General features: G+C 54.7%; 1 protein-coding gene across 4 annotated transcripts in view; it reads right to left on the bottom strand.

Annotated features, from left to right (window-relative positions):
* Nucleotides 1-13,678, bottom strand: part of Ntng2 (netrin G2) — a 61,822-nt gene extending 48,144 nt beyond the window's left edge. Inside the window, exons 1-3 of one of the 4 annotated variants that reach the window (XM_085681444.2) lie at nt 13,141-13,678; nt 8,930-9,059; nt 7,997-8,691 (exon numbers count right to left, since the gene is read on the bottom strand). In XM_085681444.2, coding sequence (XP_085537570.2) covers nt 7,997-8,209 — 213 coding nt within the window. In that variant the 5' untranslated portion in view covers nt 8,210-8,691; nt 8,930-9,059; nt 13,141-13,678. The other 3 variants (XM_085681446.2, XM_085681445.2, XM_048431900.3) reach the window with 3 other exon arrangements.
* Between the last annotated feature and the right edge of the window lie 311 nt (nt 13,679-13,989).

The following is a 13,989-nucleotide window of genomic DNA, read 5'->3' as shown; positions in this document are numbered from 1 at the left end:
CCACAGGAAGGGCCATTCTACACACACACACACACACACACACACAAGCACACACACACACGCACACACCCCCACACACTATTCTACACACATACACACATACTCATGCACACACACGCACACACACACTCACACACCCCACCATTCCACACACACTCACGCACACAAGCGCATGCACACACACACGCATGCACGCACACACCCATGCACATACACACATGCACACACACACACAACCCTGCCAGGGGTTAGATCTGGTTTTCCAAGTGGGAGTTCAATTTCAGCCCCTTCCTACCAGCTAGGTTTCTTTACAGCTGCCCACTGTCACACTGCCATTCAGACCAGGGCTATAGAAGAAGGCTTAGGGGAAACAGTGGGTAAGGCTCTGAGGGGGGTCCTGGCTTTGGCTGTGTAACTTGGGGTCAGTGTCTTCACCTCTCTAACCATTCCTGTCCTCATCTGTGTGACAATATTATGGGGAGGATGACAAGGTTACATACATCAAGTGTGGTAGTAGCCACAATATGTATGGTTCCTGCGGAGATGGGCCAGTATATTGCAAAGGAAGGGTGCATTCCCAGAATCCTACTTCAAGGATCATCAAAGGTGCTGACTTCAGCAATCGTAGATGTTCCCACACCAGCCTGTCCTGCCTCAGCACGACCTTACACCCTCATGATACTGCCGCAGAAGAACCATCGCTCACAGGGATTATCATGAGAGCTCTGTCTCCAGCTCTGAGAGATCACCTCTGGTGACAGAGGTGGCAGTTCGTGAGAGCTCATCTAGGCGAGCCAGGAAGTGAGCTCATTAACCCTGGCAACCATTTAGGAGCAGCTCCAGCCCTCAGTTGGCACAGGTGGCCTCCAGGTGTGTCCTGTGTCTCCTATCATGTGTCACCGTGTGAGAGCAAATCCAGGGTGTGAATGGGTAGATGGAGGACTAGGGGGTAGTGCCCGGTGCCCTCAGGGCGTGGACTCCACCAGGAACTTAGCTAGGGATGAGGTGAGTCTCAGGGACTTGTGAACAGGGCTAGAGGGACGGCAGCAGCCAGACAGCCACTTTGCCCTGAGTGGTTGACTGTACAACAGCACCTGGGTGGGAACAGTCCTGGCTGATTGGAGAAGAGGAGCAGAGGGGAGCCTGGAGAGCTCAGACGGACTGGAGAGAAACATGGCATACCTACCCACTCACCCACTGACCCTCCCTCATGAGTAAACCAACATCCTGTCCAAAAGACACATTAGGAGAAACTAACCAGAGCACACAGACGTGAGCACATGGCACAGGGGTAAGCATGTGGTGCAGAGTGAACATGTGGTACAGAGTGAGCACGTGGTGCAGAGTGAGCACGTGGTATAGAGTGAGCACGTGGTGCAGAGGTGAGCACATGGTGCAGAGTGAGCGCGTGGTGCAGAGTGAGCACGTGGTATAGAGGTGAACATGTGGTGCAGATATGAGAACATGGTGCAGAAGAAAGCACATGGTGTAGAGGTGAGCACGTGGCATAGAGGTGAACACGTGGTGCAGAGGCGAGCACGTGGTATAGAGTGAGCACGTGGTGCAGAGGTGAGCACGTGGTGCAGAGTGAGCACGTGGTATAGAGGTGAGCACGTGGTGCAGATGTGAGAACATGGTGCAGAAGTAAGCACATGGTGTAGAGGTGAGCACGTGGCATAGAGGTGAGCTTGTGGTACAGATGTGAGTACATGGCGTAGAGGCGAGCACATGGTGCAGAGGCGAGCATGTGGTATAGAGGTAAGCACGTGGTCTGGCTCGCTGTTCCTAGGCCTCGCCGAGGAACAGCAGCAAAGTGTGTGCCCCTCTCCACTGCCCACTCTCTCCTGCCCTCTGTGAATCTCTGGAACCTTCCAGGCTTTCCATCTCTGATTCCTGCCCCTTTAGACTTGTTATGCATGTTGACTACTGGGTCATCTTTCCCCCACTGTCTGTGTGTGTTCTGTTTGCTTTTCTGACTAGCTCTAGAATGGAAACATCCCTTTGCTGGGCATGCCTTTGATACTGCTTCTCACACCTTGCTTCACCTCATTCCTAGAAATGTCCTTGGAAGCCTGAAAGCATCACCCCCATTTCCAGATGAGAAGGCAAGAGCTTGGAGTCACAAGGACTTATCCCAATTTCCAGAGTCTAGAAGATGGTCAGTCTCAAATCCAGCATAGGAGTACCTGAGTATCTGTCTGTCTGTCCACCAACTGCGTGCCTCACCTAAATCCATAATACCACAAAGGAAAAAATATTTTTTTGAAACAGGGATTCCCAGTAGCTATGGAGCTAGTCCTGGAACTTGCTTTGTAGACTAGTCTGGCCTCAAACTCACAGAGACCTGCCTGTTTCTGCCTCCCAAGTACTGGGATCAAAAGTGCACACCGCTACCGCCCAACCCAAAAGGAAATTCCTAAAAATCAGGGTAGGGGTTGGGGACTTGGCTAAGTTTGTAGAGTGCTCACTTAGCAGGCACAAAGCTCTGAGTTTGATTCCCAGCGTGGCGTAAACTGGATGTGATGGCTCACGCCTGTGAGGTGGAGGCGGGAGGATCAGACATTCATGTTCATCCTCAGTTACATAGCAAGTTCAAGGGACCCTGTCTCCAAAACGAAGTAGATAAAAATAAAATTGGAACATGGACAGAAAGGAAGCCGAGCTAAAAGTGGTAGACCCGGGGTTTCTAAGTCGCTGGGACTCCGGGGAGATGTCTCTTCCGGGTCCTTTGTGTTTGCATTATTTTGCAGCTGCTGTTGCTCTCCTCAGGGTGTCTGAACCTAACTGCTTCCTACCAGAAACGTCAGAGGCACCAGTGACCTCCAAGGGTCTGGCATTCGGTGGCAGCACAGTTCCATCCTCTCCTCTCTGTCTCCAGCAGGAGACCTCTCTGTGCGACAAGACGATCTCCCCCCGCCCCCCCCCTCCCGACTCTATTCTTGTCCTAGAGAGCTCGTGGCCATAGTTAAAGACGAGTCCTGGCAACTCCAAGACATTATGACTGAGTTAAGCAGAGAGCTGGGCAAACCCTTGGCTTCAACTCGAGGTTGATCCCACAGCCATAGGGAGTATGGAGAAGTGAGGGCTTCCAGCTGCCCTGGGTCCTGATCAGAGCCCCAGGTCTTCTCAAAGCTTGGCATTCATCCCTTCTCCTTTGAGAAGCCTTCCTGGACCCTGGCATCCCTCCACCCATCCATCCAGTTGTCCATCAGATGAGCCTTAGACGAGAGGGAGGCACTCTGCTTAGAGCCCTACAAGCGGAGCACCCGAGTCAGAGCTGCTCTGGTGACAATGTCCTGACTGTGCTCTCCTACTAGTCCCATCCTGAGGACACAAGGTTACATCCCATGTTGAAGGTCACACGGCATGGGACTGCAAACTGTCATCTTCCCGGAGACTTGTTAGACACATTTGATGTTCACACATGTCGACAGGGAGAATTCCAGGTGTCGGAGACTAACTACAGGCTAATGGTCAGATCTCATTCTGACTAAGCTCTTGCTTCCTTCTTCAGGTAATGGAGTGGACAAGGCGAACTCTTATGGAGAAACTGAGAGAGAATGCCTCCCCCTCCCCTCTTTTTTGAGACAGGGTCTCACTTTCTAATACTGGCTAATCTGGAATTCACTATAGAGACAAGCCTGACCTGGAACTCACAGGTTTACTCTGCGTTCTTAGTGCTGGGATTAAAAACATGTGCCACTAAACCCATCTGTTTGTTTTTTAGTTAAAAGTTATTGTATTTTATGTGTATGGGTATTTTGCCAGCATGTATGTCTGGATACCACCTGTGTGCAATGCCCGTGGAGGCTAGAAAGGGGCATCAGACCCCTGGAACTAGAGTTACAGGTGATTGTGAGCCACCATGTAGGCGTACTGCAAATGTAATCAGTGTTCTTAACTGCCAGGCCATCCCTCCAGCCCCACCCTCACCCCAGTCCCAGTTATTGAGGTTCTCAGGTAGCTCAGGCTAGCCTTGAACTTTCTATGCAGTTAATAATGACCTTGAACTTCTGATCCTCCTGTCTCCGGCTACCAAGTGCCACCATGTCTGGTTTGTAGAGGGTTAGTGACTGGACCTTGGGCTTTGTGCCTGCTATGCCCTCCAGCAGCCCAGTGTAGAGAGCCACACCCACAGCCCCGTGTGGAGAGCCACACCCACTGCCTAGTGTAGAGAATTTGAATGGCTTATTCCAGATCATGGAGTCCAGAGGAGTAACGCCAAGATGGAAGTCTCAGCAACACAGGTCTCTGCCACTTTCTGGAAGCAGCCACTGAAAGTCAGTCACACAGAGTGAAGCACAGACTCCAGCCTTGGCAAAATCCACCCTGCTTTTCAAGGGTTCAACTTGCGTGACATCAGTGCCTGACCTTTCTCTCGGGACCCCAGGGTCCCTTTTGCTCTTTTTCTTCCCTGGGCAGTGACCAACACTCAAAGCTGTAGAGACTTCAAGGAAATTGCAAGACTCCAGAGTCTTCACAGTAACCCTTCCCCTACGGGTCAAACCCTGCCCGTGTCTTCATGCCCTACAGTTAGCAGGTCTGGGGCAGGGCCTGGGAATCTGCACTTCAGGGAGGCTGAGGCTGGGGTCCAGGGCTCTCACTGCAGTAAAGAGGCTGAAGGAAGGCTGGGCACACTCAGCCTCCCCTCCTTCACTCCTCACTGGCCTAAGGTTCTGTCCCTTTGGCAGAGAGAGGGGTGCAGGCTGCAGGCAGGAGGCGCTTGACACTGGCCCATCTGGGCTCCAGTGTGCTTACCTCATGGCAGAGGGGTCCAAGAAGCCATGGCTGCCCACCCTGTGAAAAGCTGAAGAGCCCTTTGCTGCCGGCCCCCTCCTCTCCTCTCCCCTCCAGGGGCTGCCTCTGACCTGCAGCTCTCATTGAAATTTTGCCCTCTGCGGAAAGCTCATCCCTATTCATTTTCCTCATGCATTTAGAGCCAATAGGTTTTTATTTATTCATTTATCTTGTCTTTTATTCCCCTCCCCTTCCTCACCAGGCTGGAATTTACAATTCAGTTCTCCAGTGGCCTTGCTGAAGGACAGGAGCCTGGGAGAGCAGGGGCAACACCCTGGGACTGAAAAGGGCAACTGTTCCTTTGTCCCTTCTTGTTCTCTCGAGGTGTTCCGGGGTTCATGCTCTGGTTGTCTGGGTGCTGGCTCAGGCAGGCCTGCACCTGTTAGCAGCAGGATTGCCAGAGAGCATGACTTAGAAGACCAAGAGGGCACTGGGTGGTCTGGCTGCCACCAGGGGTGCCCTCTGGTGGCTAGTTAGCCACACCTGCTCTGGCTGAGGGCATTTACGGTCCCCATGCGTCCATCTACTACCTGCGGCCCGCCCGTAGACGAGGGAGAAATGCAGACTGTGATGCGGTCAAGGCTGGAGCGGAACAATGAGCTCTAGGGAAGCCGCCGCGGGAGTAATAACAATGGTTGACGTAAGGTAATTACGGCCATCGCACACTCCGGCACTCCCACATGCTCGCTCGCTCACGCCTGGCCCAGCTGTCTCCCTGCCAGCACAGTGACACACCTACGTGATCCTTTTTTACCGAAACAGGAAGGAAACCCAGGCTCTGCGAGGTCAGCAGGCTCAGAGAGGGAAGTCAGGCACCCTGGTGGGTGAGCGTGTGCTCTGGCCACAGATGAGTTTCTGCCTTGCCTGCTGAGCTTCTTGACCTTGGCAGGATTTAGGCAATCTTTCTAATCCTTAAAAAGGGATTAGACTGGGGTTTACCTCGGGGTGCCCTCAAAATGGTTCAACGACAGGCCTGTGGCCTGCCCCGGATACGCGCAGGAAGGGCCTCAGTAAAACACAGTCATGGGTTTCTCATACAGACTGGGTACGATGGCCACCTCCCTGCAGAAGCCAGCACCTTCAGAGGGCTCTTCTCTGCCTACCCCTATGGCATTCCGTTTGCCTTGGTCTCACATTTGTAATCAAAGTCAAAGTTGTATCTGCCTGTCATGGGACAGTGACGTCATTCAGACAAGTACTAAGATGTCGAGTTCTCAGCCACACTGGTTCCTCTCCCCATCCAGACCCCAGAGCTTAACCAACATCAAGACCTGAAGGGATCACCAGCCAGGACAGAGTCCCGGACTTGCCTCTGGTAGGCATCTGTAGCCCTTACGCCCTTGAGTAGAAGCCTGTTCTGTGAACTGCCCCCAACCCTGGCAATGATTAATATTTAAAAGACAAAATCATGTTGAGACTCTGCCTAGCAAATGTGTGGTTGGAGCGGTTCCCACGGGAGCTGCGATGTGGACTCAGAATGCGCTTCACTATGGCCTCAGCCTTGACTTTCAGGGCCCTGGGCCCTTTGCCTATCTTAAGCCAGCTTGGTCTTTTGGTACTCAACAATGTCCACACACAAGCCAGTCTTGGCTCCCAGCCCTGAGCTGTCTTCTCTCTTCCTCCTTCCCTCCCTTCCTCCCTCCCTCCCCTTCTCCAAGCTGGCCCAGGCCCAGCCACCACCCACAGTGACAGCCTTATCACCATTGACAAGTGGGAATCTACCTTCTTGGGCTAGCTGCTCTGCACTGTGACTGAAGCAGCCCCAAGGGACTTAGGCATTTTCAGGAGCCTGGGCTGGGGACAGCAGGTTGACTGCGCAATAAACCCAGCTTTCCCCAAGGACACTCAGAGGCACCAGCCGCCTTCAGGGGGGACACTGAACCCCTCCTGCCAGCTCTGCCCAGCCTCCACCAGGGACAGACCTGCTGTGTGCTGTGCTGGAGGTTCAGCTTAATTCATCAGCTTCACCGCTTTCTGCCGTGTGACCTTGGCCAAGGGCCTTCAACCCCGCTGTCTCAGTTTCCCTATCTGTATGACCAGAAAGACCAGACATCGGGGACACTTTCTCTGTGTTCAGTCTGATTTTGAATGACACGTAGCCTTTGCGCTATTGACCCCTTAAAACCACCCCCAGCATACTCTATTAATGCACCCATTCTACAGCTGACAGAGCAGAAACCCAGAGGGACACTAGTGACACTGCCATTCAAATGTTCTGACTTTGTCCAAGGTAGAATCAGCCTGGTGGAGCCCAGGGGGAACCCTATAGAAGAGCAGGCTTTGGCTCTCAACCCCACGTTCCTGGAGCTCTTGTCAGACTCTGCTATTACCATCACCCCTGCTACCACTGCCTCAACACTGAGACTTCTCTAACTAGGGGCTCGGGTGACCTGCCTCTTGACCAGGGGACAGCACTGGCTGGGGTGCTTGTTGCATCTATCCAACCTGATCCCCCACCCTTGCTTTAAGAATTCCTTTCAGGCCTCCTAGAAACTGTCCTCTGTGGAATGCTTAGTCGGTTCTTGGCATGAACTGGCATCATGATGCCCTCCACTTGACTAGACTGGGCAAGCTGGGAGGGTGCACCACTGGAGGGGGGAACCCATGCAGAGGGTGTGTAAGCTGGGAGGGTGCACCACTGGAGGGGGATCCCATGCAGGATGGGGTGTAAGCTGGGAGGGTGCACCACTGGAGGGGGGAACCCATGCAGAGGGTGTGTAAGCTGGGAGGGTGCACCACTGGAGGGGGATCCCAGGCAGGGTGGTGTGTAAGCTGGGAGGGTGCACCACTGGAGGGGGATCCCAGGCAGGGGGTGTGTAAGCTGGGAGGGTGCACCACTGGAGGGGGATCCCAGGCAGGGGATGTGTAATCTTGCAAATAGTACCCAGATCACTGGTCTGAATGCTGACTTCCTGCAAAGGAGGAGGGGCTGGCTTTGAGACAGGGAACTATGACAACTATGCAATCCCTGGCAGGAAAACATGCCAGGGTCAGCTGGCCAAGACTGCTTCCACCCACAAAATGTCACTCAACCCCCAGGGTCCTCAGGGCAACTTGGCTTTGGCACCTTTCCATGGTGGGACTTAGAGCTAGTCTTGAATCAAGGCCCTCTGGTTCTGTTCAGCTACCCCAGGGCCTTTCTCAGCATACATTCCCCCACCCCTCAATTCAGTAACAGAGAATCAGAGGACTGACTTACGTGGGAGCAGAACCTTTCAGGGGGGTCTCCGCACGTGATGCCCGAGGGCTCCACTTTCACCTTGACATAATCCTTCAGGCGCATCACTTTGGGCTGGCAGGCATAGAACTCCCAGGAGGGGCCCTCATCGGTGGTCACCCAGGATTTGCAGATGTCATAGTCCCCAGAGGCCATCGGAAGGCAGTGCAGGAAGAGGGCCAGCAGGTGCAGCATGGCTGGGCAGTCAGACTGGGTGGGGCCCAGAGGGGCACTGGAGAGATGATGGTGGGGTCAGGGGGGACTTGGGGCTTCAGCATGGAAATGCCATATCTACCAGGCAACAGCGGCGGGGATGTATCATAGACTTGAGCACTGCAGGTTTGCCAACGGTGGGAGCTTGTGTTTTCCAAATGGCCGATACGGAAAATCCAGAGCCAGCGTTTCTCAGGCTGCTGATGGGCAGATCAAAAAGTTGCCTGGAACTTGGCGTCCTCTTAACCTTGGCATTACACCTCCCCTGGAGGTGAAGCTGATCAAATCAGGCAGACTCTCAAATTGTAACAGTGGGTGGAAATGGGATAAGGAGGCAATCCGAAGGGATCTGGCACGGGGCTGGATCAGATTGCTTTTAATTTTTGTCCTTCCAATCAATCCAGGTCTTTAAAGGGCCCTTAATATGTGATGCGCTCAACACGACTGCATAGCAGCCCTCCAGCCTGCACGGTGAAGATAAAGTAAAATCAGGAGGTGTACATGGTAGCTGGGAACGGGGCCCCTCTTTGGGACTGGACTTGGCATCTCAGACCAATAAAAGAGATTTCTTTTCATATGGGCTGCAAGTGACAATGATTGTGTGACTAGACTAGAAAATAAAAAAGGCACTGAGGTGTTAACAGGAGAGGCCATTTGCCTCTGCTTTGGTGGGGACAGGCACGAACGGGGGCGGCGGCTGACCTTGGCTAGTAGCCATTGGCCACTTATTGGGAAATTCCTGAGACTTCAGCTCCATCCAGGTACCTGGGCTCTGGCTTAGGCTTTCATTGTAAAGGGAGAAGAGAGAGACTGGGTTCATTAGCAGCAACACCTGCAACAAATTAAAAGGGGAGGGTGGGTTAGAGACATAAGAACAAAAGCTCTCTAGCAAAATGCGCGCGTGCACACACACAAAAAAAATAGGTTGCATTAGCGAGGTCTCCAGAGAAAGCTGGGCTGTTTTGCTTTTAATTAATATCGGAGTTACAGGTTTAAAGACGGACATGCTATGGAAAAGGTAATGCTCCTCCTCATCATTTGTGAGGGTGTTTGTTCAGTGCCCCTTCTTGAGCATCAGGAGCTTTCTAAACCATTCTCAAGGGCCAACCAAGGTTTAATGGTTGCTGTAACACACTAGGTTGGACCCATCAAAATGTCCAGGTTGTTAATGCAGGCCATGAGCATCCAACAGAGGAAATTGCCCCTACTGCTGCAGCCCAATAGGGAGGTCTCTGTGTGGGCCACCAGCAGTCCGCTACCCAGGCACCAGCACAATGTGAGACCATGAATTAAATGAATGGACAGCCAGAAACTGGGATGCTTAGAGTTTCCCCGGGGAATCAAAGTGTTTTGTTGTGTTAAGTTTTCTGACCAAGGCCAACAGTTTGCAATCACTTTAGGAGGGCAACAGCTATTTTAAGCCCGCAGTAATCATTTAAAAGCTAAAATAAATATAGCTAATAGGAGTACTGCATCTAGAAACATATGACTCTCAGACTCTAGTGTATTCCCAGGTGTTTGCTGCATCATGGATGAGTCTGAGTCCGCCAGCATGAGATCCCCGCCAAAAATAATCTTTGCCAATAGGGCAAAGGTTATTGCAATGGATGTAGCAAATAAATAAATAACGTCTATGTTATTAATTATTCTGTTTATAGTGCTCAGAGTGGCTGCATTTAAACCTCCAAACCTCACATATGGTGGCCTGACTCTCCTCACCTGAAGCCCTTGTCAGCCATTGTATACTGAAAGTCCCAGAGGAGTTAACTGTCCTGACGGCTGGGGACAGGACGACCAGTCAGGCTGCTGGCTCTCAAAGCACGAAACACTGTTACCCAGACACAAGCACATTCCTGCCCCCAAATGTCAAGGAGGTGCATTTATTTTGGTCCAGCCTGACTGCTGAGAGCTCCTTGCTCAGGGGAAGCCCCTTCCGTCACTACCGTAGCTTCAGGCTACAATGGGCCTCATCCATCTAGGTTAAGACCGCCCCTGCCCCCTCTTGGGATGAAGGACTCCTAATCCAGATGAATGAGAACCCAGCCAGACCACACTTCACACCTCCTCCAACCGACCGTTTAAATAGAAACCTGCTCTAGACCCCGCCCGGGCTCTCTTCTTGCTAGAAAACTCTCTGGGAGAACGTGACCAAGCGTCTATTTTTTTTTTTTCATCCTGAGAAAAATGTAGTAAAAATAAAATAGCACAGGCCCGGCAATGGTTTGGATGTTTCCAGCCAAGCTCTGAGCTGCCCAGAAAACAGCATGCCCCTAATTAATTCTTCCAGCAGCCGGCTCCCGACTGTTCACTAACAGGTAGGGCGCTCCTGACGGCTAGGAACGGCCAGGGAGCCTGGCTGCGGCTCTCAAGGCGGGCCCAGCTGCCGGCTTCATCTGCAGGGCCAGCGGCTGCTCCTGACTGGGACAGCGCTGGATTGGGGCCCGGGTGGGGAGGCAACGAGGCCCTGAGGCCGGAGTCCCAGCGAGCAGCAAGCGGCGCAACTCGCAAATCTATTAATTGCTTTGTAGTTTTGTTGGCTTAAGCATCACACATTCCCTAGAAAATGGGGGTGGGGAAAACAACAACAAAATCTGCCAGGGGAAAATGTGTTTACAGCCCGTCAATCATTTGGGCGTTGCTGGCATCGAGGGGGCACTGTGAGCCCAGCACTCGAAAATTACACTAGATTTTTGCCAAAAAGAAAATAAGGGGCGGGGGACCTAGGCAAGAGTTCGCGGAAAAACGAGGTAGATAGCAAGGAGCGAGGAGCCAGCAGGGAAGAAATTGAGAGTAAGAGGTTGCATCCTCGCGGATCGTTTTCTCCTTGGAAAATAAATCTTCACCTGATATTATTAAGAAACTGCAGCTCTCTGAAACAAATGGAATCAATGCGCTTTATTTTCTTTTAAGAGTCCTCAGGAACCGAGGGGGGCTGATAGCCTGGGTATTAAAACCCGAAAATTAGATTTTATCAGGATTTCTGAACTCAGATTTCTCTGTCTTATTGAATTAGCGCCTTTCGGAGCTGCCCGGGCTGCCAACAGGCTCCTGCCGGAGTCTCGGCTGCGCGCTCTCCTTGTCGGAAACTTGTCTCTGCGGGACGCAGGGTCCCTGGGGATCCGGGGTGGGCTGGGGACCTGGGGGAGGTTTATTCTTTCACCCAGGCTGGACAAAAGGTAGAAAGGGTGTGTGAAACTTGCTTTGGAGGCCGTAGAAGGGATCGGAAAGGAAAGGGGAGCCCCACGGCCCGCGATTACCTTCCCCTCCACCCTCAGCGTACCCCGCCTTGGGCTGCCCCGCGCTCACCGCTGCCTTGGTGGACGTCCGGGTTCAGATATCCCGGTGGTCCCAGCTCTGGGAAGGGAGCTTTCTCCAGACCTCTGGTTTCTCCCTGACGCCCTCTCAGAGGCTAGGGAGCCCCGAAAAGTTGGGATCTTGGGGGCGGGGCAGAGCACCCGGCTCTAGGACGCGTGGCTGAGGCCGCCGCGGGTAAGTCCCCGAGGACGGGCGGGGCTAGCTGGCGACCCACAGACACCCAGGAGCCTGGCTGAGACCGCGCTGAGCTTGGGGCGCGTAGACAGTGGCGTGCACTGCACACGAAGCACAAACCGCCGCTGCATTTTGCTTTTCCGAAGTTCGGTGCAAACCGCAGGCACAATTAATAATCACGCCTTTAATAAAGGCCAGGCCAGCATCCAGGCTGGCCCCTCATTTGATATCGTCTCCCTTAATTAAAAGACACCGAACAAAGCTCCTTGGAATTATTTGCACTCTTTTGCCCGGCGCCTGCTGCTCCGCGAGGACCCTGACGCCGCTACCCCCCAGCCGGTACCCGCAACTTACTCCGAAGCGGGCGGACTCCCGCTCCCGCCTTCCCGCTGCCTCTGCTCCCTCTAGAGTGTGACTTCATACCGTGATGGAGCCCCCTCTCCACCCGCCGGCCCCCTCCACAGCACCAAAGGAAGTTTCTAGCCTGCCTGGCCAAGAGTTCTCTGTGCGCTTTTAGAGCCCCGAGGCGACTTAAATTAGGGAGGGGGAAAGGCGGCGGAGAAGGGTTAATTTACTTTTCATTAACACAAGTAAGCAAGCGTTCTTGTAACGGTCCATCCCTTCCCCACACAGGTGCACAGGATGGAAAAAGATGGACTGGGTGGCAGGGAGCCCAGAGGGAAGACGAGCTACACTACTTCTTAAAGATGCTGCACTGGGCGCGCGCACACACCCCTCTTCCGCGGCTCCAGCCTTCTGCTAGTAGCAGCCGCCACCAAATAACTTTGCATCCTAGCCTCGGCAGGGTAGCCTGGAGTGACTCCCCGGCCCAGGGAGAACTAGCACCGTCACCTAAGCCTTTTCAAAATGAAAGTACCCTGGTTGAAGCTGCGGCGCCTCCGTCCCCGCCCGCCGCCCCGGCACTCCCCGCTCGCCTTACCCCGGCTCGGAGCAGCTTCCCGGAGCGAGCCCCGAGAGGTCGGAGACCGCCACCCTCTGGCGGGCGCTGGGTGGCCTTCCGAGCCGCAGGGCTAAGAGCCGGGGACTCCTGCCCCGCGCCGCCGCTGCGGTGGCCGCCGTCAGATCGGGGCTGGGGAGCCCCGGGGCCGCCAGGGGGCCTGCCCGCAGCCGTCCGGGAGACGCGGGCCAGGGGAGGGGGTCAAGCGCGCCGCCCGCATCGCCCCCTGAGCCGAGCGGGAGATCGCTGCTAACAAGTGAAAACTTTTGGGGGCCCCTGGGTAGCCAGGGGAGGACCCGCACGCTCGCCCCACTCAGCCCCCGGCCCGGGTGGGCTTCGCCGCTGCTGGTCCAGGCGCCCGAGCATCCCCCTGGCGCGGCGCCGGCCAGATGGCGGGGCGCCTCACCGCCCCCCTGCACTCCACTCCAAGTTAATGCTGAGGCTAAATCCTCTTGCCATCACTCACGGTCACCATCGGGGCTTTTATCTCCCGGTCTGATCCGGGCTGCGTAACTTCCTCTGTGTGGCTTTAACACACCATCCCACCACGGAGCAACGGTCTTCTTAAAGGTGCAGGAAGGAAATACTGCGATGCTCCGGGGAAGAGCCTCGGCCCGGGGAGGGGCGCGGCTTGCAGGGGCGTCCCGGCGGGCCTGTGGCCAAGGTGGCCCTAGCAGGCGGCCGCCGGAGTGAGCCTGCTGTTGGGGGTCGCTGCCTACACATCTCCTGGCGGCCCCGGGACCAAGCGGTCCCTGAGCTCGGGGTGCATCTTCAGCGGTCTCGGGTCAGGCACAGTAGAACCGCATTTCCCTTCTTTCCAACTGTGGGACCTGATTCCGTGCTAGCGCCCAGGGGTGTGGGGGCTGCCCCATCGGCACCAGGGAGGGGGCCAAGTGAGTCAGCCCCCACCCCACCCCCCACAGCCAGGGCTCTAGGTTGCTGGCTCCTCGGTCTCTGTCTCTTTCTCTCTGTGTGAAGCGCTGCCACCCAGAAGGCCCTGAGCAGTGGGTAAAGGGGTGGGTGGGTGGATTTGGGGAGCTGGGGAGGGGGAGCGCTCTGAGCGCACAACCAAAGCCTGAATACCAGCTGACACATCGCCGCCTCCAGCCTGATGGGCCCTGCTTTTGACGGAGAAGCCAAGCCAGCTCTGCAGGGAGCGCAGAGTAGGGGGGCAAGAGGGCCCTTGTTCAGGAGCTCTCTGCCTCCCTGGGGCAGGCCTGGGAGGACCACGTGGGAGGACTCCTGCAGAGGCCAGGCAGAGGCCACTCAGTTGGCAGCGCTAGGGCAGCCCTGTGCTCTCTTCAGCCCCCTGGAG

Source organism: Myodes glareolus, chromosome 21, assembly GCF_982192425.1.
Source record: "Myodes glareolus chromosome 21, mMyoGla1.1, whole genome shotgun sequence".
Classification (NCBI taxonomy): Eukaryota; Metazoa; Chordata; class Mammalia; order Rodentia; family Cricetidae; genus Myodes; species Myodes glareolus.
The sequence above is the reverse complement of the archived record's forward strand: the minus strand, read 5'-3'. Positions and strand labels throughout refer to the sequence as shown.